The following is a 26,738-nucleotide window of genomic DNA, read 5'->3' as shown; positions in this document are numbered from 1 at the left end:
GAGCAAAATCACTTATTAATCCGTTGAGGACGGGCTGATTTTGATACAACACGCATTTCCCATAGACACTTGCCCGAGTATACTAAGGACTTGTCCTCAATGGGTTAAGCAACAACCATAATGAATGAATCTTATATATGAAACCATAGAAGCTGTCTAAGTTAGGTTGCTTCTTGTGTGTATCTATTTCAATTTCACAAGTCAGGGCCACTGATTCATTCTTTGTCAAATGATTCTATCCATATTTGCACTGCATTTTTTAATTTACCCTGACAAGACTCCGGTCTTTTGTAGTTTCCATGTTTCATTTATAGTTGTTATATGATATGTATGCATGATCATGTACTCGTTTCCTGTCCTCAGTTTGTCATTGTACAAATGATATGTTTTTTAAATGAAACAGAATAAAGTTCAAGTTCAAGTTCAAGTGTAGAGCTCCTCATATGTCATTTTTTTTTAAAAAAGAAGAGATTACAATCTTTTTTTCTCACTCATATTTTCAATGTATAACTGAAGTCCTTAAATATGATATGGAGTATGAGCACTATTAAAGGGACTGTACAGTACTGGTTGAGGTGGGGATTCATGTTTTGAACATTCTTAAGTGAGATAATGAGAAACCTCTTAGGAAATATAAAAGAGAATGTAATTTTAAGAAGAATTCAACATTTATTGGATGAAAATTGGTTTTCAAATGGCTGAGATATCCAAAAAATGATAATAATAAAAGGTAACAGGATCTCTTTGTTTCACCTTGTTTTTGAATATCTCGGCCATTTCAAAACTGATTTTCATCAAATAAACTTTTGATACCCCTTAGAATTGCATGCTCTTTGACATCTCATAGAGTGGTTTCTGAATATCTTGCAAAACGTTAAAAGCTAAATCCTCACCTCGACCAGAACTGTACACATCCTTTAAGTTCTTACCATGTCAAAATATGAAGTAAGTAAATGTGGTATACTTACTTGCATATGTCTTCACTTTTGTCGTAGTAAAATCTCGTCCCCCCTGCAATGTACACACAACCTGAGTCTGGGAGGTTCTTGCAGACAAACTCCACCTACAATGGAAACAGCGAAGTCAACAGTGTATCATACTTTGTTTAAAAATAGAGCATGTAGTAACAAATACTAGAATGGCATTTTCTTTGCAAACCGGATGCACAAACATTATTTTCACCATTAGTAATATTTTTCTTTCTTTCTTTGAAATATAGAAAGCTTTGACAAGACAGATTTGTATAACAAATGTAACTCCATTTGGTGAACTTGAATCACTTCTATTATCATTATTATCATTAGTGCTATTATCATTTATTGGACATTTTCAAAGAACAATACAATAATCATTAAAAGAAAATAATGTAATATGAAAGTATTAAAAAAAAAAAAAAACAAGCTTCTCCTGATGTGTTTCCCTGAGCTGCCAGTTGGGAAATATGGTCCTCTGCTCTTATGTTTTCCATTTGCCTGTCTAGGTTCATTCTTTTAACCTGTTAGTGATAAATGACAATTATACTGAATGTTTGATTATGACCTAAAAACTAAAGCCACTAAAAAGGTAGATCCAACCCAAAATTCGGCTAGCATTTATCTTTCTCTTTCACTAAGCCTGAAAGAATATAATTGAAAATTGTGTGGATTCACTGGCAAATAGATTTTAAACATGTAAATAGATTTTAAACATGTTCTCACTAGTAGCAATGCAAAGACTACCATAAAACTTCAACACAGGCTTCAGAAGTCCTGGAAAACATTTTGTATACCAAAACTTGTACATAATGGTGACTATACAGCATGCTTACACATAGAGCCAGTTGTGTTTCCTTGGCTATATCCTCCTCATAGTCCAGAGTGGACGGATCGCAAGCCTGGGAGATTCGCGCAAGGAGGTGATTCTTGTAGTCTGCCCTCTGGACATTCTGCCGACATAATTTGAAACAAAGGAAGGAACTCATTTGGAAAGTTGCATGTTATGGATGTTATTCATAAGTGAAGAGAGGAATATCTTGAGGGATATTTCTCTAATTATTTCTCACAACTTCTTTTTTTTTATATGTTAAAATTAAATGAAGCAGGACTTTCTTACAAGCAACATCAGAATGTATGACCCTAACTAGGGTAGGGCAAAACTTGTTCATCACAGATTGATACTGCGTGATCATTGGTTGGGGATTATACTGTTCACATTTTGCAATGTCATCACATCACTGTACCAACAGAACAAAAAGTACTTAGGTAGCTATCATCAATGATCAAATGCAATTGGCTGTTTAAAACAGTGAATATGGAAAGGAGAATATAATGTTTAACCCACTGCTTCCAAGAAAAGTCAACTCCCATTAGGTTTATGGTGCATGGTATATCAGGTCCTTGTACACTGTGGGTTGATTGAGGTTTTTGGTAATGGTGACCTGCAGCTACAACCATGGACTCACCTCAAACGTGCTGGTCCCGATGAGCATGGACAGCCATCCCGGCATCTCAAAGTCCTCGTAACACAGAGGGACAACCCGCTTCCTTTGCTCACAGTAGAAGACCTACATTGGGACAGCAAGACAGATATGGTACAGGTCAGAGGTCATTTGAATGTCCAGGTTAAAAGGGACCTCTGGATGATTTTCAGATTTTTACATTTGAACAACCATGAATCAGTCATACTAAAGACAGAGTTTCAGAATTTATGATAATTGGGATGAAGAATAAGAATATTTTCGAACTTTATAACAAATTGCAATGAACAAGGATGATGAAATGACAGGGTCACCATAAGAATGCATGAGTTGGAGCTCAAGGAAGCACCACAAAAGAAGAAGGCATGCATAGATTATACACATGTGAACTCTCAAGCAAGCAGTATTGTAATGGAATTACACTGCTACATTTCTGAAATACGTGAGCCTCCTATGTCATCATCCTTGTCCAGTGTAATTTATGTAAGGTCTTTCAAAGCATTGCTTTTCTGCTCAAGAACTACGATAAATTCCACAAATTTATACATGGAGCTGTTGATTTATGTACTACACAATGTGAAATTATGAAAATCGTCTGGAATGCCCCTTTAAGACTGAAATATCATTCGTGGAAAGCGCACATCATGTCAAGCAATGAGTAACAGGAAGAGATCAAACAATCATGTTTTTCAAGCATTTACTGCACCAACCTTCAAAGGTAAATGTATACCTGATCACAGATATATTCTTAACTTAGTAATCAAATGGCACAGCAAGTTTGTCCACCTTGTATATCTTTACATTGCACTTAAACTGGTCTTGTGTCTCTTGAAAGATTACCACATTTCATACTAAATGGAACACATGAATGACCTGACCAATCAACTGATCAATTGATAGATAGATAGATAGATAGATAAAGGGCAGCTAGATATACAAATGATAAATGAATTGTGAATTGAATGAACAAATAAATATCAAGTAAACACAGAAAAAGAGGATGACCAGATAAAGACACAAAGCAAAGAAAATTGGATGCATCAAAGATCTGTTGCACATACCTGGCCTTTGCATGTTGCTGACTCAGCGAATGCCTTTGAGAGGACGAAGATGACCACGGCTGCCTCGTCCACCTTCTCCTGGAAGAGTGTTGCTGGGTTGCTGGCTGGGATGGACCCCTCTGTGTGCACCATCTCATCATCTCCAGTCAGAATCAATGTTGAATCTGTCTCAGTCAAGAGCATCAATACAAATCTGGCTACAACTTTAGGAAAGAAATGGCGATTCTGATCACAAACTCCATTATAGTTTGTCCATACAATTACTGCCTTTCTGGTTCAATGTTGATGATACACTCTATTTCTTTTTCCACTCAATAATATGATGTCATTGAGTAATAAACAATTTATTTACCTGGATATGATTTAGTGAAGAATTAAAGTGCAACTTGCATGTTCATACACTGAAGTATACAAAGTAAGAGATAAAACATACTAGTAGTACTGAAGGGAATGAAACATGGAAAATAAAGGGATGTCGTGTAGTGTACATTCACTTACACATTGATACATGGACAAAATTCACCGTGAACTTTTATTAGTCAAATTATACAAAATGTTAGCAGAACCTGGCAAGAGACCACATGGTGTGACTGTACATCTAAAATGCTACTGAACAACCCTTGAACAATTCAAAACTTTAATACAGGATGCATCATTTCCATGTATGAAATACATCTCACAAAATGAAAATATACACTACATTATTCATGACCAATTGTATTGCCATTGCATTGAGTGATATGTGAAGTCAAAGTCAATTTGTGTTTGAGTCGTGTCTTTTGAAGAATTTGCCTCCTTACCTGATTCCACGTCGGTTCCACCCAGCTTCAGGAGCTCTGTTGTCTGCCATACGTCATAGCCTTCACGTTCAAACAATTCCTTCAGCTCTCCACTCTGTATTCACAGAAAGAAGACATCACAGACAGCATTGCATTGACTGCAGCAAAAATCTCACAGCAGTCTTAACAAAATCACCTTGGTCATGTGTGTAGCTGGTTCGCCACAGAAGAATATCTGAACACACCTTGTTCTTGATCATAATAAGCAGCTTTCTTTACATCAAAGAATCACAGTGCTGATGACTGTGAAAGGAGAGCTGGCTAAAAATTAAAACAAAGATATAATTTCCCCAGTACAAATTAAATTCCCATCATCGTACAGATCTACAGAATGAAAATTTGTGAAGTGCCAGCATAGAAAAAGGATTCTCATCAACAAGCCATTTCTTCTTGTATAAACTGGCTGATAATTGTCAGAACTTGGATCTGCTACAACAATTATTATGGTTGTGTACTTCCTCTCTTTCTGATGTAATATCTGGATTTTATATTTATTACATAAAAAACAATCTTTTTTTTCTTAGAACTATGAGAAACAAAAAGTTTAAATCAACGTTGACATTGAAAAAAGTGCAAGTGATAGAATACAGCACCATGTAAAAAAAACCCAGACAACTGACTTACAAATTCCATCTGCTTGGGATGTGTGCTGATGACCAACAGCTGTTTGCCACTCTCTCTGCCTTCATTTAGGATCACATTCTCGCCGAGGCTAAACGTCTTTCCTCTCTTCTAATGGGGTGAAAAACGAGAAAGAAAATAACATTGTACAATTACTATCTGAAGATCTGAAAAATTCTATGATTAATTATGCCTATGTAAAACAAGCTTTATTGATTTCCTTTTAAGCGTACAGTACAGTAAGATATAAAGTATTTTGTATGTGTCTTATGTTGCATTACTCCTGCACACACTAGAAAAGGCTATATCAATGGTCAAGGGAAAATGGAAACCCTTTTTCACAATGTCCTATGAGTTAATTGACTCCAACCACTTAAAATTGTGCCTCAGGCCTCACCATTATGGGGAGAAATTTGTATTCATCCATTGTGCTTGTTCTTGGTAGGACATCACAACTGTTTTACCAACTTATGTTTCTTCCTTGATTAGGATGGTGCTTGTGGCAACATTTCACTTCAAAACAAAAGATTCATAATAATGTTACTCGTTTATTACACCTTGACTTTCTGGATGTACCAAAATAAAGTTTCAACGCTTGGCATAAAAAACATATCAGTATATATGTATCTCAATTCCATTCACCAAAAAAAAAAAATAAATCTTCTTTTCCTTTACCACATGGCACTAGGGCAGACACAGTGTGTACACATGTTTACTGGTAAATTTGAGCAGCAGCCCTAACATTAATGAATGGGTCAATGTCACAAAATTATGACACTTTTGGATGGGATTGCAGAAAAGAATGAAAGAGAAAACAAGAATCACCACCGCAGGGATCCCGTTGGGCATATTCTCTGCCTTCTGTCTGCATCGCCTGCCAATGTCCGTAGCAACCAGGAGTACATCTTTCCGATCCCAAGTGTAGCACTGGAACGTGACAGCATCATCCGTCACTTCCTTGGCTACAGACACAAGATAACCACACAAAAGATGTTTCTTGTACTGCAATGCATACATCTTCTCTCTCTATGTTCCTAATCTACATGAATAGTATACCAAAAAAAAAAAAAACCAATTACTTCTTGATGTCATGATACAGTGTACTTCATGCTTGTTTGTTGTTTCGCAAACAGTCTACACAATTTTACTTCATCCACTTGGATTGTGGGTCCAGTTCGCACCTCTTTAGGACAGATATGTCTCTGCTGATTGGACAATGACATCCCCAAAAGCACAGGCTTTGAGAGTATGACCCGTAACCATGGTACCCTGATAAAATCACAGACATTTGAAAACTGAGAAAACTGCAATCAAGGCAATTTAGCAACAACCCATGAAATCTATGTTTGCTACAGAAATGGAAAGAATGATATCTTAAGTAGATCCCAGCCAAATTATTTGTCTTTATGAGGCAGGGTGTTTGTACTTACCAATATTGTGTTTAATATCAAAATGTAATGTGTGTTGCAATTTTGATCACATCTACTCTTCAAAGCCTGTTTCAAAACAGCATTTCAATTTCAGTTCATTTTATTTTTACATTAAAAACAATCATTACAGTTTCAAGTCATAGTATGAACATATTCATTGTGGGGGACCAAATAAAGCTCATCAGGCTTGATGGGAAAATGCCAAAAATTGAAATGGTTGCATACTGTCTTACAATTCTACCATATCACACTCCTTTTTTTTGGGGGGGGGGGTGGGGTATCAAAATGTGAGAAAATTATATATCACTGGAAAACTTAGAATGTGAAAAATTTTCAAGCAAAATCAAGATACCAAAAGTGTAGCAATTTTGGCATGCTTTTGTTATAAATAGTCACCTCTAAATCAATCCTTTGTGTTTGCTTTTATGCTTTTATTTGTTGAATCATTCTGTTTCAGGGAAGAAGGGGTGACAGAGTCATAGAATGACAACAGAAACCAGACACTAGACTGCTAAGTGAGCCCTGTTTGGAAGCTAGATAAACAAGAGAGACACTCACTTGGTGAATGTGGGACAACAGTCGGTTCTCCAGCCTTTGGTTTGCGCCAGTGAATGAACTGGGTGGTGGCAAATTGGATGGCCAAACATCTGGGTGGCCACGAGTCCAGAAAGCTGACCGGTACGATGTACTTGCCCAGGACATCAGCCAATTTGACCTAGTCAGAACCATTAGGAGAATTATGCACAGGTTCATACACAAATGAGCTGCAACCTACAAAAGGAATCATTGGGTGACAAAATATATTCTGTTGTCTTGTAGTGTGTTGGGTTTTTTTTTTTTTTTTCTTTATGAATTCAATCTGTGTGAAGATGGTAATTATTTTCTGGATTCAAGTAATATCTTGTTTTGACAGCCACACATTGGGAAGAATGATAAAAGGATGAGATAATTGTGCCCAATTCAAGATAAAGTTTCCATGGACAGTAAGTAATGCCACTATGAATATAAGAATAAAGAATTTCTCAGGACTGAGATTAAATAACACCATTATCACTGGTCACTAACTATAACGAGCAGATGACTAACACATCAAGTGACTGACCAATTCACATACTACCAGGCAAATAATTCTATTTTACAATGCATATCTTCCTACAGTGTACATCTCACCTCTCTATTGGTCCACTGTGTCTCGCCGTACCGTGGGGTCACAAGGGGAACAAAAACCTCACAGTTGCTGACAGCATAGTTCAGGCTGTCCTGCCAGTCAGTTCCACAGAATATTTCATGGACATCCTAACACAAACAGGACATCAATTTGGAAGCAGAAACTTTATCTATGTTAAATTAGAATATCTGATATGGCAACAGAATGCATACCTTGATATCCAGTGCTATTTTGTTGTCTTTGCTTGTTTTCTTGTTCATTGATTGTTTAGTTTTTCTATGGAGCTACTCGGGAATCATGGACAATCCAGCAAAAAAGAGCCAGCTGTAACTAGACTAGAAATGTCGCTATGGCGACTGGTATGCCTCAGCCTTAATGCATGGTTCTCCTAATAGGTCTATAGTACAATGTCTTGACAATGTGTGATGAGTTTCACATAATTGGCAAAATATCAAAATGACAGGTTTGTCACAAATGTGCTGAATGTTCACTTTCCTTGAACTAGGTTTAATTGGATGGATGGCTATCCTGCCTAAGAGCGCAGGTATTAGGGGATTTGAGGACTTTTACTTCACTTTTGACCCTTTTATTTATAAGTCTACATATTGATTAAACTTTCAAGGTACGGAGAAAAAGTGTAATTTCACTATCAAATAGTACATTTTTGCATTTCAACTTGGCCTTTGACCCTGGTCCTTTGACCCTCTGACCCTAAAATTCCCAAGAGAATCGCTGTCAGGTAGAACATGCATGCAGAACTGTAGATATGTACTAAGTTTCATGATGATACCTTGAGTCACCTTCGAGATATGGACCAAGAAATGAAATTCAACACTTTTACTTGACCTTTGGGCAAGAAACTTCCAAGAGAATCTCTATTGGGTTATACATGTATATATCAAGTTTCAAGAAAAATTGGGCAGGTATTGTATTTGAATATGAGGGGAAAAAGTAAAATCATGAGGAGTTGATCTTGACCTTTGACCCCTGACCTTTGACCCATAACTCCCACATTCCCTAGATAATCACCGCTAGTCAGTACATGCATATGTACTAAGTTCCATGAAGATAGCTTGAACCATTGCCAAGATATGGAGAAAAAAGTGAAATTTTAACATTTTCACTTGACCTGACCTTTGACCTCATGACTCGAAACTCTCTCTGGAGAATCTTCATTTGGTATTACAAGTATACACCAAGTTTCAAGAAAAAACCTGCAGGCATTGCATAGATATGGTGGAAATAGTGAAATTTTGAGCATTTGACCTTGACCTTTTGACCTTTGACCTTGAGCATGTGCCCCCAAAAGTTGATAGGCACAACTTCGTCCACCCATGCATATACATACCAAGTCTCATTAGGATACCTTAAACGGTTTTTTAGTTACGCTGTCCACAAAATTCATTACGAACGGACAGAAGGACGGACGGACGGAAGGACGGACAACCCGAAAACATAATGCCTCCGGCGACACTTCGTGGCGGAGGCATAATGAAAAAGACTTTGGAAAGAATCTGAATATGATAACATGGATGATGTACAAGTACATCATTTCACAGCTGGCTCCTCCCTTTCTTGATCCCTTGATCTTTAAAAATGTTGAAAACTTGGATTGAAGTGGAACTGACAGGAAACTTTGTTGATATTGATATTTGCATCTTTAACCCGTTGAAGTTTAGTCCTGCGTATACTCGGGCAGGTGTCCAAGGAAAACGTATTAAATAGCAAAATCAGTTCGTCCTCAATGGGTTAAAATAGATAATGAACTATAGAAAAGATTCTTCTTCTTCCTAGATTTCTTTTTAGTTTTAGATTCAGTACATTGGATGTTAGAAACAAACAAGAGGCAAGAACAATCCAGCACCTAGTACATATTTCGCTGCAGAGCTATTTGACTTTATACAGGCATATCCATAAGGTCTTAGAGGAACATTTGCGAAGAATTTGGTGAACAAGGAACAAGATATTAAACCAGGTCAAGTCAGTTGCAATGAACATGAATTTGCACAGAATCTGATACATCTGTGATAGAATGTGATTCTAACACAACAAAAGGTAGAACATAGTTTCCATGTGCCTGTAAAAACTGTTGATTTTCTTTTTTAAATCTAAACTGGACAGATATGCATGAGAAATGTGTGAAATATTGCGGTGATAACACAATTTCAAGTTAGGTGACAACAAATATGTGAAATACTAACCCAAACATATCCAGCCATAATTGCTATGTAGTGTTTGATATTACTGTATTAATAAACAACATATCAGGCCAAAGCAGTATCCATGAATCTTCCAACCAAGACTGTATTGCATGCAGTTTCTTGGGAAATATGATTGCTAGGAAACAATCTATCATCACGTAACATTCTACATACCAATTACTAAACTGGGAAGGTTTTTCAAGAATAAAAGTCGCATGCATACAATATGACAATCAAAATCATTTTTTTCTTTTGATATAAAAATACTCCAAAACAACTGACTATCCTGACAAACTGCATCAGCCAGACAAGTTTTTTTGGTAGACCTTTTTGATGTATTGCAAGCAAACTCTAAGTGGTGGAAGATGACATGCAAACCCTTCTGAGAACTGGTTTTGCCCAGATGGTGCCCCATCTCCACTATGTTGATGAATACTCACCAGGTACACACTAAACTGCAGCGCCTCCAGTTCATTCTTCAGATCCAGGGCGTACTGTGTGGCCTCAGCTCTCACATAGCTGATGAGGATCTGCTTAGCACTCTGCTGCTGCTGCTTTGAGAAGGGTGAATCGACATCGGTAAGGGTCTCAAAGGGGGGCAGCTGGTGAGGCTGGGAGTAGCTGAATGAGCTGTCCAGAGAACTGGCGGTCGGTGTCCTGCCTCTGCATTGACAATGATACAAACTTCACATGAAGTGCCATTCCACACCATGTTAAAGTTGGTGATATGACATTTGCTCCTGCGACAATTGCTCCGGTCTTATTTTTCTCCAAGGACTTCATGTTAGGGTTAGGGTTAGGGTTGTGAGAGGGTTTTAGGTAGGTGTGGATTTGGGTTAGGGTTATGTTTGTGGGTAGATTTATGTTTGGCTTAGTGTGCAGATATTTCACTGGAGCATTCAGAAATGCCATGGAACCGTTAAGAGTTTACTTTGACAATTATTTAACCCTGTACGTACCCAGGTAGTTAACTTAACTTGACAAGCTGTTCCATCAGCATTAGTACGCCATCCAACTTGAAATAGTCTTAAAGCTAGCAAAACCTCTCAGTCCAACAGGACGGCTATGGTGATACAATGTACAAATAAGGCACAGGGACTAGGTAATCTATTAGCTGACAGGTAGTTTCTAGAAATCTGTGCCCATTTGCTGAAGAAAGAACTCCAGCGTGCATGCCAATAGGTGAAGAAAGCACAGTAAGGGCTAATGGAGTACTGTAAAGGTGGAAATTTTCACGGGACTAATTTTTTGCGCTAGGCAAGGTAAGAAGAGTTTCGCGTGTTTTTAATTCCAGGAATCAAGTCATCAACTGCTGGAACATATGACAAATAAAAATATTAGCGTGCTTTTATTTTCGCGCTAGTTTCGGGTTGCACAAAATGCGCGAAAATTTCAACACCACAAAAATTTCCCCTTTTACAGTAAACTCACATGAATGGAATATCCATTGAATGCATATGAAGGAAGACTTTCTTCACACAGAAGAAAGAAATGATACCACAAAATCTGAACTTTGCATGGTTGCAGCATGGCATGGTAAATTTCTGCAAAAGTCAAATCCTTGTTCATCAATAGGGCTGCAACCTATAATCCACTACACAAATATGAATTCAGCAAATACATATTTAGGAAATGTAGGAAATGTAGGACTGTTACTGAAGCAAGGTTTTATTTATTGTACTTACAAAATACAGTAGTATTCATGTTTAGTATGAAGTTCACTCAGGATATGTTGACTTGCAATGTAATACTGTAGTATGCATATATTTTGCAAGAACAATAAATGAGACATCTAAGACAATTTTGAGAGTGGCTGAATTTGTAGTGGAGATCCAAAGCTAAGAAAAAAAAAGAAGAAATAAGTATTATCCCTGATTCCCATTTAAGGAGAAAATCTAGCAATATCCTACCTTGAAAATGATATACAGGGCTTTTGTCTTGCAGGAGACAAAGCCCTGTATATCATATTTTCAAGAGTTGTTGATTTTGTGAATATCAGTTGACTCACATAATTTGTGATAGTAAAAACACCACAAAGTATACAGTCTTCAGGCTATTGATGGACACAAAATGCCACCTTGAAGCACAGGTATGGACTCTGACACTGATAATCTTGCAGATGCACAATCCTCTCATTGAAATTCTGTAAAATCTCACATTCTCTGCATCTTTGAAGGTGGTGTCATGGTCAGATCTGTGGAGGCTGCCCGGTCAACGGACTCTTCATGAACCATCTGACCCCTGACCTCTGCCACTCCCAGACTCTGGATCCTGACCCTGACAGAGGAGTGGACTATGATGTCCAGGATGGTCACTGTGGCCTCCTGCTGGAGGTTGATGGGCCAGCCATTGCGGTCAAGGAACCTCCAGTGGTTAGTGTTCAACTCTGGTATGCTGCCAAGCTGTCAAGGTAGGGAACACACACACACAAGCAAAACAAAAATGACATGTACAAATGGAACAAGGACACACTGTGTCGTCATATCCTGTTCATACGCAATTCTTTTTTTCTTTCCCTCGGAAGTGCTGGAAATGCTACCCTTGAAAGCATAAATTTCATACCTGCAGCAGAGGTTTCAGACCTGCAAATAATAGAACATTTACCCTCCCCCCCCCCAACACCCTGGTCATCCAAATGGCTGGCTGCCATTATTCTCGATTCCGCTCAGTGAATAAGATTACCATGGTACAACCAGAGTGCATGTGAGTTTAATAGAGAAAGAGGAGAGCACAGGGGCGTCTATTTGCAAAGATATGAAAACAAACAAGTACCATACACAAAATGTAGATGAAGCCTACATTCTAAAGTTTTGTAGGTGTTCAGAATACCAATCCATGGTGCAAAGCAATAGATACTAGTGAAAGAGGAAAAATTATGGCATGAAAACAAACAGAACTCAATAAACTACATGACACTTAAAATACAGGTAATCATTATTTTATTATTTATTTACTTCATTGGTCATCAATTATTGCACAAAATGAGTTCAGATTCAAGAGTGTCAAAATGCAATCAACTTTGAGACAGGAAATACTACAGCCATGCAAATGAACATCTTGACAAATTAAACATGGAACTTCTCAGTCAGAGCAATATAATTCCTTGATACTGACAATCTTGAAAGCAGGAGGAAGGAATGTGGAAAATACAAAAAACCTTAATGATCTCATTACACAAACATAAAATGAAATACCACTCAAATTTCAAGGTGACTCTTTTAAAATATGGGTACAAAATGGTAAAATTTTAATCAAAATGGGACATATGTACACTCTACAACATAGACTTTGTGAAATTTCAAGTTTCCCTCTTCCATGAAATATTGATATTAGTCTCAGTCACATTCATTGATGAAATCATAAACCTACCATATGAAATGACCTCATAGGTCTGCATATAAATACAGATGATAGGAATGACATGTTAGCAATGAGAATAAAACCAATATGATGCAAAGGGCATAATTCTATTTAATGAATTAATTCTAGAAAAAAAAATTGAGAACTCCACGTTGGTGGATGGAAGGTTTATGAAGCAGTTACCTCTATCTAATTCAAATGTAACATGAGATCTTTGTTTGGACCAAAACCTATGTGTTTTGTGAAAACAAGTGAAACTTTTGAAATTCTTCAACTTTACTACATGTACTTCATGCCCACTGGTAATTAAATGTTTAACACTCTGTTTGTTGAATTCTATTCTGTGCATTAGAGTCAACATCAACATGAAGTGGATTATAACATTAAATAGAGACAACTTGTTTGAAGACTGAGAGAAGCTCTTCTTGATGGCTTGTTAATGGACTAGGATGACCACAATGATTTAAGTATAACTTCATGACACGAACCAACTTTCATGCCTGTTCATTCTACATGTATTTCAAAGCAAGGAAAGGGCAGGGGAATTGAAATGATATAACCAGTTGCCATACAACACCTTAAAAGATTCTAGCTATGCGATTGATCAATTGCTCATCACACGACATGCAGCTAAAAGTACCATTGCACACTGTTGCTGTTGAGCCGTGCAATTTCGTTTGAGCAAAAATGGATATCGCACGACTGATGTCACCAGTTTCCATTGACTCCTGTGTTAAACTCATGACCAACTCAGAGCTTTTGCACCATTGTATGCCTCTGATGTCACAATAAAAATACGTTGCTACTTGCACTAAATCAGTGCCAAACACACATTCTGTCATTTTTTTTTTTTTACTGTGAACAACTTCAACTGATTGCCTTTTTCGTGTATGACTGACAGCACTGTGCCACTCATTAGAATTTCATGCAAAAAAGGTTGCCATGTCTGTACTGAATTTAAGGACTGGAGTAAACCACATCTGTCGATGTCCAAGGTGTTATTATACATATAACAAATAGACTATAAATTATGCTCTTTCCTCATGCAATGGAATAAAACTTCGCGCTCTGAACAATGAGGCACACTTTTCAACTCGGCTTCACCTCATTGAATAGAGCACCTCTACGGCTGTATCTTTCACCTCAGGTGAAAACTTGCCATCACATTTGTGACCATTCACAATATATATCATTTTGCAAAGATTAAAATAAAAACAAAATCAGGAAAGGGAGATTATGCATGCACACTCAGTAAACAGAGACCCTTTTTACGTAGACTGTAACACAAAGATCATGCTACATGAAGCAATATAGCAGTCAAGTTATACAAGTCATGTTACCATGCAGGCATTGGCTTCCTACATATCATAACTGAACTTGAAATATCACCAACCTGTCTAACAGATCTACAATGGGACACAGCTCCACAACAAGTACTCAGTATTCTTTTCTGTGGATTTGCAACAGCACAGAAATGGAATACTTAATCCTACATGTATCTAATATGTTCATACTGTTGCAACAAATTTATTCTAGCTCCCCATTCTTCTATTAAAGGTAAGCAAGACATACAAACTTGTTTTCAATACATTGCCAGCACAATGTATACCAACAGTTTCCACAGTACATGTACATCTGTATCAATAGATAAAAGATTAGTAGGTTGATATGTATAAAAGCACATGTGCACACAGATAAGCTGAGTATGATTTAAACTGCATTTACACATTGACATACTTATATAATGCACACAACAACACTTATATTAACATACCCATTTTTGTCTTTCTTTAACGACTGTTTTTTGTTTTTTTCTTGCAGCAATCATGTGCTGGAACAAATTTCTTCAATGTTTGCCAAACTTGCAAAAATGGCATGCCTTGTGTACATTCAAATATCTTATTCATACCCAAAACAGAATTCTTTAACTCACATTTAATAGTTACATACATACAGTTGCCAAACTTGAAGTTTAGGTTGAAAACTTAACTGTCGATGATTAGCTCCACTTGTGAATTCACGACGTGGGTTCACACGTGCACCTAAACTTCAAGATACAACTTATGAGCGAATCCTGCTCGATGATTATACCGGAAGAGTGCAGAGTCTTGGCTATGACCTTATGCCCATACAAAATAGCGCGGCTGGAGGTTGACCCGGATGCGAACAAGAACCCCCCGGCTTGTGGAGAGAGCGTAAACCCTAAGATGTCTTGTGGTGCTACAGCATCAACTTTTGAGCATGTCCACACGGTGCTAAACTACAAGCTAATCATCGAGAGCTTAAGTTTTTGATCTAAATCTAAAGTGTACGAACAGCGCGTGAACGTAACTAGTGAGGTATAGAAATTAGGCAGTTATCTATTTCCATCCTCATATTGTAAATCATATCTACACAAGTTTGAATCAATACACACAGTCAAAATACTATGGTGCTGCAATATTCTTTGAATAGATACTGTAGCTAGGCCAGATCTTCACAATGTTGAAATTCTGCAAACAAACATGTGAGTTCTGGTTTGAGATTTTGATGGTTATAGGACAAAGCAGTCACTAAAGTTTGCATAAAATTGAAAGTTAAAACCTGAATAACCAAGCACATCAAAATTACATATTTCACTTGGAAATGATGTTTGTGTGCATGGAAATCATTACAAAAACAGATAAAATATACTGATGCAAATATGGAAACATACTTTAACATCTACAGAGATGCATGCAACATCTAAATGGATGGTAAATGATCAGCAAATACCATTTAAAAGTGATTGGACACATAATCAATAATCAGGGATTAATTTGAAATCTCAAAGTATACTAAACTTGTGCTTTTTTGAACTTTACTTTTTACCTGTGAATATTCTGACTTGAAAAATATCAATCCCAACTACTTAAGAATCCTTTATTTGGTACACATACTTATCGTCGCTGGGGCGACAAGACCTTGTATCTAAAATTTTGGTGAAAATGAAATTTTTTGATTAATGGTCAGGTAATCAGTTAAGTGATGTCCTGTCCAAATCCTAGATGTCTTAATACCCCAAAAATGAAGCCACCATGGCATGTCAAAGGAAAGGCTCTCCCATTTAATACAGTGCTTTGGCTGCCATGTTTTTTTGCTCTCCTGAACATTTGACATTTTGTAGATACGAGGTTTGTCACCCCAGCGACGTTATGCTACACAATATGTGGCTGACTTGAGATTAAGACCACCTGTGTCAAATCCATTAAAATTTGGCAGACCCTATACACAATCATTTGTTCATGATGAACAAACCACAGCAAAAGAAGACATGCATAGACAGTATAAATGGATCTAAAGGCCTGCATGAAATGGTTCTAATTGAAATGTTTGAATTCTTGGAGACATTCAACTACAGGACAAGCAAAGAGCTTGCATTACATTACACACAGGAGAAAATGTTTAGGAGAGAGGTTTCAAAATTGTGAGAGATGGAATCCCTGCATTTTTAAAGGTATAACTGCATTTTCTGAAAAGTGAATGTTTGGCAACTTCTTTGACAGGCAACAGACATGCTTAACGAAAAAATGCATGATGTTGACTACATTTCCTTGTATATCATGTAATGCCAGATGAGCTTGATTGTTTATTTGTCTCTAACAATCTATGATTCTACAAGTGAACGTTATGGTACGAGCAATTTTACTCAAGTCTTCAAAGATTTCTTAACAACAACAATCACTGTACGAGCTGAAATTTTCGTGTACAGATATTTTCACGAATTGCTACTTGGAGGACATTTCGCGTGTTGTTAATTTCGCAGTTGCGAGGGTCTAACTGAACTTAGTTATTCGCGCATTGTTATTTTCGTGTGTTTTTATTTTCGCGGTTCAAAGGCGATTCGGGAAATTCGTGAAAATAAAACCACCGCGAAAATTTCAACTCGTACAGTATGTGGTTATCAGGATGTCCAGTGCATCACAAGAATAGTGGAAGAAGACATTCATGAGTAAATGAGATGTAGACCTCCCGAAAATGAAAGCAAGGATCTATCATCTGCAGTGAACAGAATAATTCCAGCCAAATACAAGAGAATACATACTGCCATGAATTTTATTTTGGTATGCTCTTTGCCAAAAGGATAAATGTTGGTGGTCCTTTCTTTGTCAATTCCACCATTCTACGCAATATCATTAAAAAAATCATCAGTGAAATTTGGACCCAATATCACCTTTTGCTCACCAATCAGCATTGTATTTAATACCTGCATTACAATGCCTGCTTTCGATGATTGGCACATATGTATTGAACTAGATGTTAATAAACAGGGATAAGGCATTATTAATAGCATTTAAGAAAATGTGAGTACACACACACACAAAAAAAAAAAGAAAGAAACTAAAACTATTTCACCTGAATGGGGTTGTCTTGGTTATGTAATATCAGCATAGTTTATATTTTCATTATATCATTATCTCTGTCTACATCTGCCTACGTATCTATCTATCTATCTATCTCTATTCTACCTATCATATGAATTGTGGGTTTCTTTGGAGAATAAACCACACTAAATAACTGAATGACAAGTTACAGATAGGTACATGGACTTTTTTTACATACTACCAGGTAGTGAAACCCACTTTGTTATTAGATTGTTATAATCATTACCATTAGTGTTATCATTAATATTACAAATATATATCATTGTTACTACTATTATCATCATTATAATCATTACTATTGTCATCATCAATATTGCCTTATTTTACATCATTATTAGAAAAAGATGGAAAGACATCATCTAATTCTGCTTCCCAAAATTACTGTGTAATGCATATTGTCAATGTGACAGAAAATATGAATTTTAAGAAGAATACACTGTACCTGGCAAACTCTCTGGTCATACATACATGAGAGTGTAAACACATGGAGATAATGAAAATCGCATCAGGGTTATTGATATTCATTTCTCTTCTCTGGTGTTTCTTTACTTACGCCCGAGCTGTTAACCATGCTTATTTTATTTTTTTTTATTTTTTTTGCTTTGTACATCTGGGTGCAACCTTGACATTACCATGCACACTTACAGCATTTCTGCCAGCTGGTTTGTGTTCAAGTCTGTTTGAATCCTGAAACTGGGCTCTCCGAATTCGAAGTGAGCTGGAAGTACTTGGAGTGTCACCACTGCAATCTTTGGACTATTTTTTTTTTTCAAAGATACACAACAGATAGCTTAAAAACAACAAAACAAAACTTTAGCTACAGAAATCTTGCCCCATAACAATCAAACTGTTGGCAGAAATTACATTAATACAAACAATAATGAAACAGTATAGCATTGGCCAAATCCAAATCAAATAAATCAAATATGAAACAATTACATGTCTGCACCAGATATAAAATGGTGTTGGGCAATATCAAATTAAACAAATCAAATGGAGTGCATAAAATTATTTTACTATCTAAAAGGTGTCTTCAAAAGGAGAGTGCTTTGATAATAACACAGGTGAATAAAGAGCAGCTTATCTACAATACAAGCATGCATCAATATAGATCTATCTGTAATACATACTACAGCTAAACATCACTTTCACACAAGGGAAAAAAGGTACAGGCTTATGCAAATTGTGACACACTGAACATCACAGGAGAACTTCTCATATTGATGAGGCAAGTAGGATATTGTCCATTTACAGAAAAGGAAGCACAACATAGTGGCATTATGACTAAGTTGTATGCATATATCAAAATAAATGCACAAAGTTAAGTACAGATATGCTGTTACGGCACATTTTGGTAAATTGCACATTTTGGTAAATTACCAAAATGTGCAGTTACCAAAATGAGCCGTAATTATGTTAAGGCACATTTTGGTAACTGCACATTTTGGTAAATTTACCAAAATGTGCAGGACATTGATGACACATTTTGGTAACTTTCTGCTCCTCCACAATCATCACAAAAACGAATTGTAAGTCCATTTGGTTTTTTTCCCCATCGAATGAGTTCGGTAGCCTAAAGGCTGTGTCACACCTTTCCGGGCAAGCTACACGGGCTTGTTGCGAGTAAGGTTTTCCCAGCACGCAGGAAAATTATCTCACCCGTAGTTGCCCGGAGCTGCGCAAGCAAGTCCGATTTACCCGCAGCCAAATTTTGAGCAGCACCTCGCAGGCAACTCCCACGCAGGTACTTCGCAGTCCCCGTATGCGGTCAGCGCGACCAAGATAATGACATTCTATTATTCTGTTGGACTTCTGCCATTCCTTCAGATGAATTTCCGAGTTGTCAGCCCCAACGCGCCTCTCACGCAGGTCACACAGAATACCCGGAAGAAGAACATAAGTAGTACTCATCCAGCAAGTAAGACACATATGCACAACTCGCGCAAATCCTTGTCCACCCTCAGAAATTGTCCGGTATGCTGGAAAATCTTCGTATGCAACAAGCCCGCGTAGCTTGCCCGGAAAGGTGTGACAAGGCCTTACATTGTTACGAATAAAAAGGATTTGCGTGCGCACCTCCAGGCGACTACGGGTGGGATACGTTCTAGGTACTGTTACGTGCAGGTCATCTGCGGGGACCTCTGGGTAGTAAAAATTGTTCTTCGCAAGTCGCCCGCAAGGCTTGCCTGGAAAGATGTGACACAGCCTGTGAGGCTGTGTCACACCTTTCCGGGCAAGCTACGCAGGCTTGTTCCGAGTAGGGATTTTTTTCAGCACGCAAGAAAATTTTCTGCGGGCGGACAAAAATGTTTACGAGTTTCGCACATGTGTCTTATTTGCTAGACGCGTGCTACTTACCTTCTACTCGCATGTATTCCGTTTGACCTGCGTGAGAACTTGAAACCGATCCGTTTTCTGTTACGAGCGTCTTACGGGTACTGCGAAGTACCTGTGTTGGAGTTGTCTGCAAGGTGCTGCTGGTAAGGGTCTCCTACTGGTGTTCTGCATGTACCCCCGCAACTCACTCGGAACATATTTTGGTGATGCTTGAGCATCACCATGTCATACCATGTCGTCAACCTTGTCATACCGTATCTGGGGAAGTTTGACTTGTGGGGAAGCAAATTTGCTACCTGGAGCTCTCCGCAGTTGGTTCCCACCTGACAGTACCTAGCGCATATCTCGCCTGTATTTGCCCAGAGGTGCGCACGCAAGTCCGATTGACCCGCAGCTAAGTTTACAGCATGACCATAACTTTTGCCCGCAGAGGTACACGCAGAACGCCAGTAGGAGGCCATTAGCGGCAGCACCTCGCAGGCAACTCCCACGCATGTATATTGCAGTCCCTGTATGTGGCCAAATTAGTGACATTCTGTGGTACTTCTGTCATTCCTTCAGAGGAATCCCTTCACTTAGTTGTCAGCCCCACACTCCTGGCACGCAGGTCACACAGCATATCGGCACAAAAAGCAATCACAACAGCTTACTCGAGCCTTCAGCTCGGGTGAGCTAAATAAGTGTCTTGCCTGTCTTTACTGTTGCAGCAGGACCATATCACCTTAACTCCTTGACCGTATCATAAATCTCAAGCCCATCAATGGGTTTTTAGTTCAGTTACCAAAATGTGCAAGCAAATCCCCTTTTAACTGCACATTTTGGTAACAGTTGATCCCGCCAGGTATAGGTGCACTATCGGCACATTTTGGTAAATTACCAAAATGTGCAGTTACCAAAATGTGCCATAACACATGCATGTACAACTTGTAGGTGACACTTTTAAACATTAGACACACAGTAAACATCAAAAGTGATATACCCAGTATTTTCTGTCCTTCCAATGATAACAAAGAAACCTTATCTCCTCTCTACCCCTTTTTGGCACAACTTCAAGTTGTACTTTAATTAGATTTGTTGAGCTACGAGACTACCATAATTCACTTCTGTGCATTGCATTCATAATTTGAAAATGTTGATTGTTTGTACAAATAAAATGAGTTGGTAGGCTAATTTTCAATAGATATCTGTACACTGTATGCCTTATTCCTTTTTTGTAATAAGGCATTCTGTAAATTAGCTTCATACCAATTCTTTTTTGTTAGTCATGAAATCAAGGTTGAGGGTAACATGAAGAGAACTTTCCTAAACATATTTACATTAGCAGGCTGTTATTTGTCAGGGCATAATTTTACACGTATAACCTGTGAAATGTAGAGGCTAAAATGTTTGTTGTTTTTTTTTATTCACATCATGTGGTGGAATCACATGAAATGTGAAACAAATCCACACATTATAAAATGTCATGTTCACAATAATAAATGAGAGTAACATGAACATTATAAAAATCTACTCTGCATAGAATTTAATCAAAAAAGCTAATGGCTGGTGGCAGCTTTTCCAATAGCTCTATTTTTCTGTCATCACAGGTCCTAGTTCTAGATGACAGGGTTTTTTCAAAACCTATCTGAATGTGTTGCACTTGAAATCAACATACACCCTTTTGCAAGCAAAATGTGCAACTATGATCTGTTTGTTGAGCCTGATGTGCTAAATGCCTCAATATTGATACAGCCTTTTCGCTTCATCCTTCCTGTTATGGGCCCACCCACACATCAACTCCTTGTTACATCATTGCAAATAGTGCTTGCTGATGAATTTCTCTATGAAAATGCCTCCACAAGTCATGCTCTTGTTGTTCTTCACACACACACACACACACACACACACACGCACACACACACACTCACACAGAGCACAACAACAATAGTGTGTGAGAGAAAATGACAGATAAAAACATTCCCTTTGCGAATGTGGACACAAAAGAACAAGTCTATGAACTGTACACAATCTTGAACCCAGCATCCACATACCAATTACAATTTGTAGCTCTATGAAATACTGCCTAGCATAGGGTGTTTCATACATGTGCACTTCTACAGGAAGTTAGAAACAAAAGTAAAAATTTCATTATCAACAAAGGCAAACAATGAGGGAGGGCAATTCCACTTTAATCACATCTCAGGGCTTAGTCAACATGGGAGAACTTTGAAATAAGATATGTTTATTCTGTTTGGTGTTTCTACAAATTCTGACTTGGTGAGGGATAGACATTTGTTCAGAGTTCAATGGATTCTCAGTCCTACAATTCTGTCTCAGTTCTTAACCGTAAGGCCGTGTCACACCTTTCCGGGCAAGCTACGCCGGCTTGTGGCGAGGAGGTAGTTTCCAGCACGTAGCAGATTTTCCATGGGCGAACAAGAATGTTTGCAATTTTCGCATTTGTTTCTTACCTATTAGACGCGTGCTACTTAGCTTCTACTTGCATTCCGTGTGACCTGTGTGAGAGCCAACTCCTGCGAGGTGCTGCCGGTAAGAGTCTCCTACTGGTGTTCTGCGTGTACCTCTGCGAACGAACCCCACGACTCACTCAGAACAAGTTTTGAGCATGCTCAAGGCCTTGTTATACTGTATCTGGGGAAGTTTTGCGGCTTGACTTGCGGGAAACAAATTTGCTCCCTGGAACTCTCCGCAGTTGGTCCGCACCTGACATTACCTAGCGCATATCTCGCCTGTACTTGCCCGGAGGTGCTCACGCAAGTCCGATTTAACCGCAGCCAAGTTTTGAGCATGCCCAAAACTTTTTCCGGGTGAGTCGCGGGGATGCCCGGAGAGGTCCACGCAGAACACCAGTAGGAGGCCCTTAGTGGCAGCACTTCGCAGGCAACTCCCACGCAGGTACTTCGCAGTCCCCGTATGCAGCCAAGATAATGACATTCCGCGGGACTTTAGTCATTCCTTCAGAGGAATTCCTTCACTGAGTTGTCAGCCCCCACGCGACTGGTACAAAGGTCACACAGTATACCCGCAAGTACAATTTAAGTAGAACGCGTCCAGCAAGCAAGACACATGCACTGACTCGCCCAAAGCCTTGTTCGCCCTCACAAATTACCGGTATGCTAGAAAATCCCTACACGCAACAGAATGCATAGCTTGCCCGGAAAGGTGTGACAGGGCCTAAACATGGTTGCGGGTAAAAAGATTTGCGTGCACACTTCCGGGTGACTACTGATGAGATACGTGCTAGGTACTGTCATGTGCGGCTCATTCCGGGGACCTCCGGGTAGTAAAAATTGTTCTTTGCAAGTCACACGCAAGGCTTGCCCGGAAAGGTGTGACACCGCCTTTATATAAACTGCAGTCCATCAGAGCAAAAATGCTTTTAATGTGCTTCCCACACAATTTCCCTATCCTAAATGGTCTCATAAGATGTTACAGATCCTTCATACAAATGAGCAACTCTCAAATTAGGATGGCCCAGTGAGCTCTACCTATTGCAGGAGCGACATTGTGGTTCTGATTCATTAGTTGGTATTCACGTCAAAATTAACGTCTGAGGAAAGGCTCTTTTGGGCAATTCCACGGTAACTGACGTTACGCGGAAGGATTTTCATGAAATTATTTACGTTGCAGTTTTGTGAATGAAAGCACCTGGGGCTTGTAATTAGCATTGATGAATGAGTTCATGAGAATGAAGAAATAGGTGGAAAGTTTTTCTCTCAAACTGCATTTCTTATCACAGAGCAAGCAAAAATGTGTCGGTAACTGACGTTACGGAAAAAGGACATGGGAAATTATGGTGTAGATTTAAATGGAAATATCTCATGTCCCTGACTTCTAAACTTTATGTGTCTAATATGGCAATATACCTAGGTTCTTAGGAACAGATGTGCAAAATAATGTGCACTTTAGATATTTCCTTTTAGCACCATGCCAATTTCAGTGAAGGCATGACGGTAACTGATGTTACGCTCACATTTGCCATAGGGTTTACACATGTATGCAAAATCATGATTGGGAATAGTTTTGTGATATTTCATAATTCTTACGTTTCAGAGTGAGTTATTTGATATGGACTCATACCTTGGTTCATCAATTACAAATACCCACATGAAATGAAACATGTACATTTTCTTTGTGTTCTATGAAAACTTAAAGGAAAACATGTCAGTAACTGACATTATGTAATTGACGTTACACATACTTTTGCTATGGGGTTTACAGAGAACTAGTTTATTTAACAGGTTATTATACTGCTGCAGTATACCAGTAACAATCCCAGGCATTCATTTAGCAACAAATTGAAACAAAATTTAAAGACACAAATGGGGTGGGGCCCTTGGGGGGCAAGCTCCCCCCCCCCCCCCATGCCATAGCACAGCTGAGCAAAAATAATGTAAATGCACCAGTGGATATTTCTTTACATTTGTCTTAGGATTGAATGCTTATTCAACAGTTATGATTGCACAGAGCCATTTAGATTCAGCAGTTCCAAGTATAGGAATATTGACATAACTAAGGGTTGTTGTTTTTTTTTAATGAACAGGAAAGTTTCTATCTAGAGTGCCCCGCCCATAATACCCTGCAGTACTACACAAAACACAAATATATTTGTGTGTGAAAAAAAAAATATCTTTCAGGTCATGGGGAAAAAAGACATACAAATATCAACTCATAAATATGCATAAATATGTATGAAATCTACTGTCATACTTTTTCTTTTCTTTATTTTACTCCTTCTCCTTCAAGGCACTGTTAGGGCCACAAAAAAAAAAAATGATCTTCATCATCAATTGATTTAAATGAATAGTGTTACACTTTTAATATTTTTTCTGTGAAGAAGAAACATCATGCTTTTTTGGTCAAAAGGGCATTATTGGTTTATTCCTTGCTTGAAGTAATATAATTGTTTTTCTTTTCCTTTTCACTGGTATATCAAGGCTTGTAAATACATCCCAGATACCAAGGATTAGGACTTTGCAATGATAGAATTCTAAGATCAATATAAACGAATCTTCCTGTTCATGATTATCATATTACAAAATGTCCCTGCATGAATGAAATAATGTAATCAACGAATATGAACATTTTTTTTTTTACCCTAGAATTACCTCTCACTTTGAGCAACATCAGTGTTAAACATTGAGCAACATCATTGAAAGTTTCAATGACAGTACATACCTTATGTATCATAATACAAGATGTGCCATATTAACTAAACCACACATTTAAGTGCAAGCGAAGAAATATATGTTTGTGCATTTGCTTTGAGGTAGAAACTTCACTAAGCTTCCAGAAAAAAAGAAAAATGCTATCAAAAGCAATCATTAGTAAAGATTATAAAACTGTTGGTATACAGCTGTACACAAGCTTTTTAATAGAAAAAGGTGGTTACCATGCAACCACATCATTGATTAGGCCTACAAACTTTGGTAGCTTTATCATCCCGTAGGACTGTGAATGTACTGTATAGTAATTTGAGTGCATGTATTGCATGTGGTAAACCTAAACTTCCAGAGGATTTACATAAACCTTAAACTTATGCTGAACCAAAAATCAAAAGCTTAAGCCAAAAGAAAAAAAAATAAATTAATTAATAAATAAAAAAATTAATAAAATAAAATGAACCAAAAAAAAATGTATCCATGGACATACCATGGTGAAAACATCATTCCCTATCAAAGGGATTGCTGCTCTTTGTTGATAATCTGTGACTTCCCAGATGTATTGAAATGGCCTAAAGTAAAAAAAAAAAAATTGCCTTAGTTATAATTGCTGTCATGGTAACTGACGTTACATACTAGTATATGACGTTTCGGTAACTGACGTTACACATTTTGAAGTGTTCATTTTGACTCTCCAGTATGCCAAGTATCCTTATTTCTGGTATTGAAAGGAAGGCATATGGGCATACATTAGAAATCCCAAGTTACATCATACAGCTCACTTTCTTTGACGAATAAAGTTAAAAATTCCTTGTTTTTGGTAACTGACGTACATCCATCATTGTCAAACTAATTAAAAGTTTTTATCAAATTCTTTAAAGCACCCAGATTTTTTTTTCTATCATGTGGTAAAAGACTTGTCTGGTAACTGCATACATATAAAAGATTGTTGTTTAGAGTACTAGTAAAGTGGATATACAGAGAGTAAGTTGTGTGACAATACACTCTGTCTTACCATTGAGTTATAGGCATAACTCAATGGTAAGTTGTGTGACAATACACTCTTTCTTACCATTGAGTTATAGGCACAAAATGGCAGCCATTTTGAAAATCAAAATGGCCGCTTTTATTGAAAAACATAATGATTCTTAAAACTTCAACTCAAGCATTGTCTGAAAATGTACTGTGTTTGAAACAAATATCATTTTGAATTTTCGGCATCTGTGTCCTATATGCCGTGGAATTGCCCTTTTGAGCATTTGTAGCTTGCAAATTATGATTCTTGCATTGAGATGTTTTTATTACAATCAGTTGTGACTCATTGCAACCGACTGGCCAATTGCTCTTCATACATGTAAATAAACACACGACTAATCAGTGTCTTAGTAATAGCCATGATGAAATATCATACACATGTACTTGCGTGTGCATTTCTACACGCCCAACATCACATAAATACTGTTAATGGTGTAGGAAGAGCTCCATGACTGAACAAATTTCTGTATTATACTACCTGACAGCTTTAACAAGAAATGTCTCCAATCAGGAAAATGTTAAGAGTGAAAGAAAGCTCATTCGGAATAAATATGGTATGTTAAAGATAATATAAAGTTTTGGTACCTGAAATGTTTCCCTGAATTTCCTTGTCTTGATTACTAAGACATGAGAGCACTTTGGGGCGAGTAAGTCTCACAGTGTTAG

The 26,738-nt window shown here is 37.8% G+C and overlaps 1 protein-coding gene across 1 annotated transcript in view; it reads right to left on the bottom strand.

The window, feature by feature from the left end:
• The window catches only part of LOC140241726 (uncharacterized), a 72,831-nt gene that overhangs the window by 10,927 nt on the left and 35,166 nt on the right, over positions 1 to 26,738 (bottom strand). The window contains exons 5-16 of the mRNA XM_072321474.1: positions 18,184 to 18,294; positions 11,933 to 12,177; positions 10,216 to 10,438; positions 7,577 to 7,702; positions 6,965 to 7,121; positions 5,802 to 5,938; positions 4,980 to 5,087; positions 4,317 to 4,410; positions 3,517 to 3,680; positions 2,441 to 2,542; positions 1,808 to 1,924; positions 969 to 1,063 (exon numbers count right to left, since the gene is read on the bottom strand). Coding sequence (XP_072177575.1) covers positions 969 to 1,063; positions 1,808 to 1,924; positions 2,441 to 2,542; positions 3,517 to 3,680; positions 4,317 to 4,410; positions 4,980 to 5,087; positions 5,802 to 5,938; positions 6,965 to 7,121; positions 7,577 to 7,702; positions 10,216 to 10,438; positions 11,933 to 12,177; positions 18,184 to 18,294 — 1,679 coding nt within the window. The remainder of the gene's footprint in view (positions 1 to 968; positions 1,064 to 1,807; positions 1,925 to 2,440; positions 2,543 to 3,516; positions 3,681 to 4,316; positions 4,411 to 4,979; positions 5,088 to 5,801; positions 5,939 to 6,964; positions 7,122 to 7,576; positions 7,703 to 10,215; positions 10,439 to 11,932; positions 12,178 to 18,183; positions 18,295 to 26,738) is intronic.

This window comes from Diadema setosum, chromosome 18 (genome assembly GCF_964275005.1).
Source record: "Diadema setosum chromosome 18, eeDiaSeto1, whole genome shotgun sequence".
Taxonomy (NCBI): domain Eukaryota; kingdom Metazoa; phylum Echinodermata; class Echinoidea; order Diadematoida; family Diadematidae; genus Diadema; species Diadema setosum.
The sequence above is the reverse complement of the archived record's forward strand: the minus strand, read 5'-3'. Positions and strand labels throughout refer to the sequence as shown.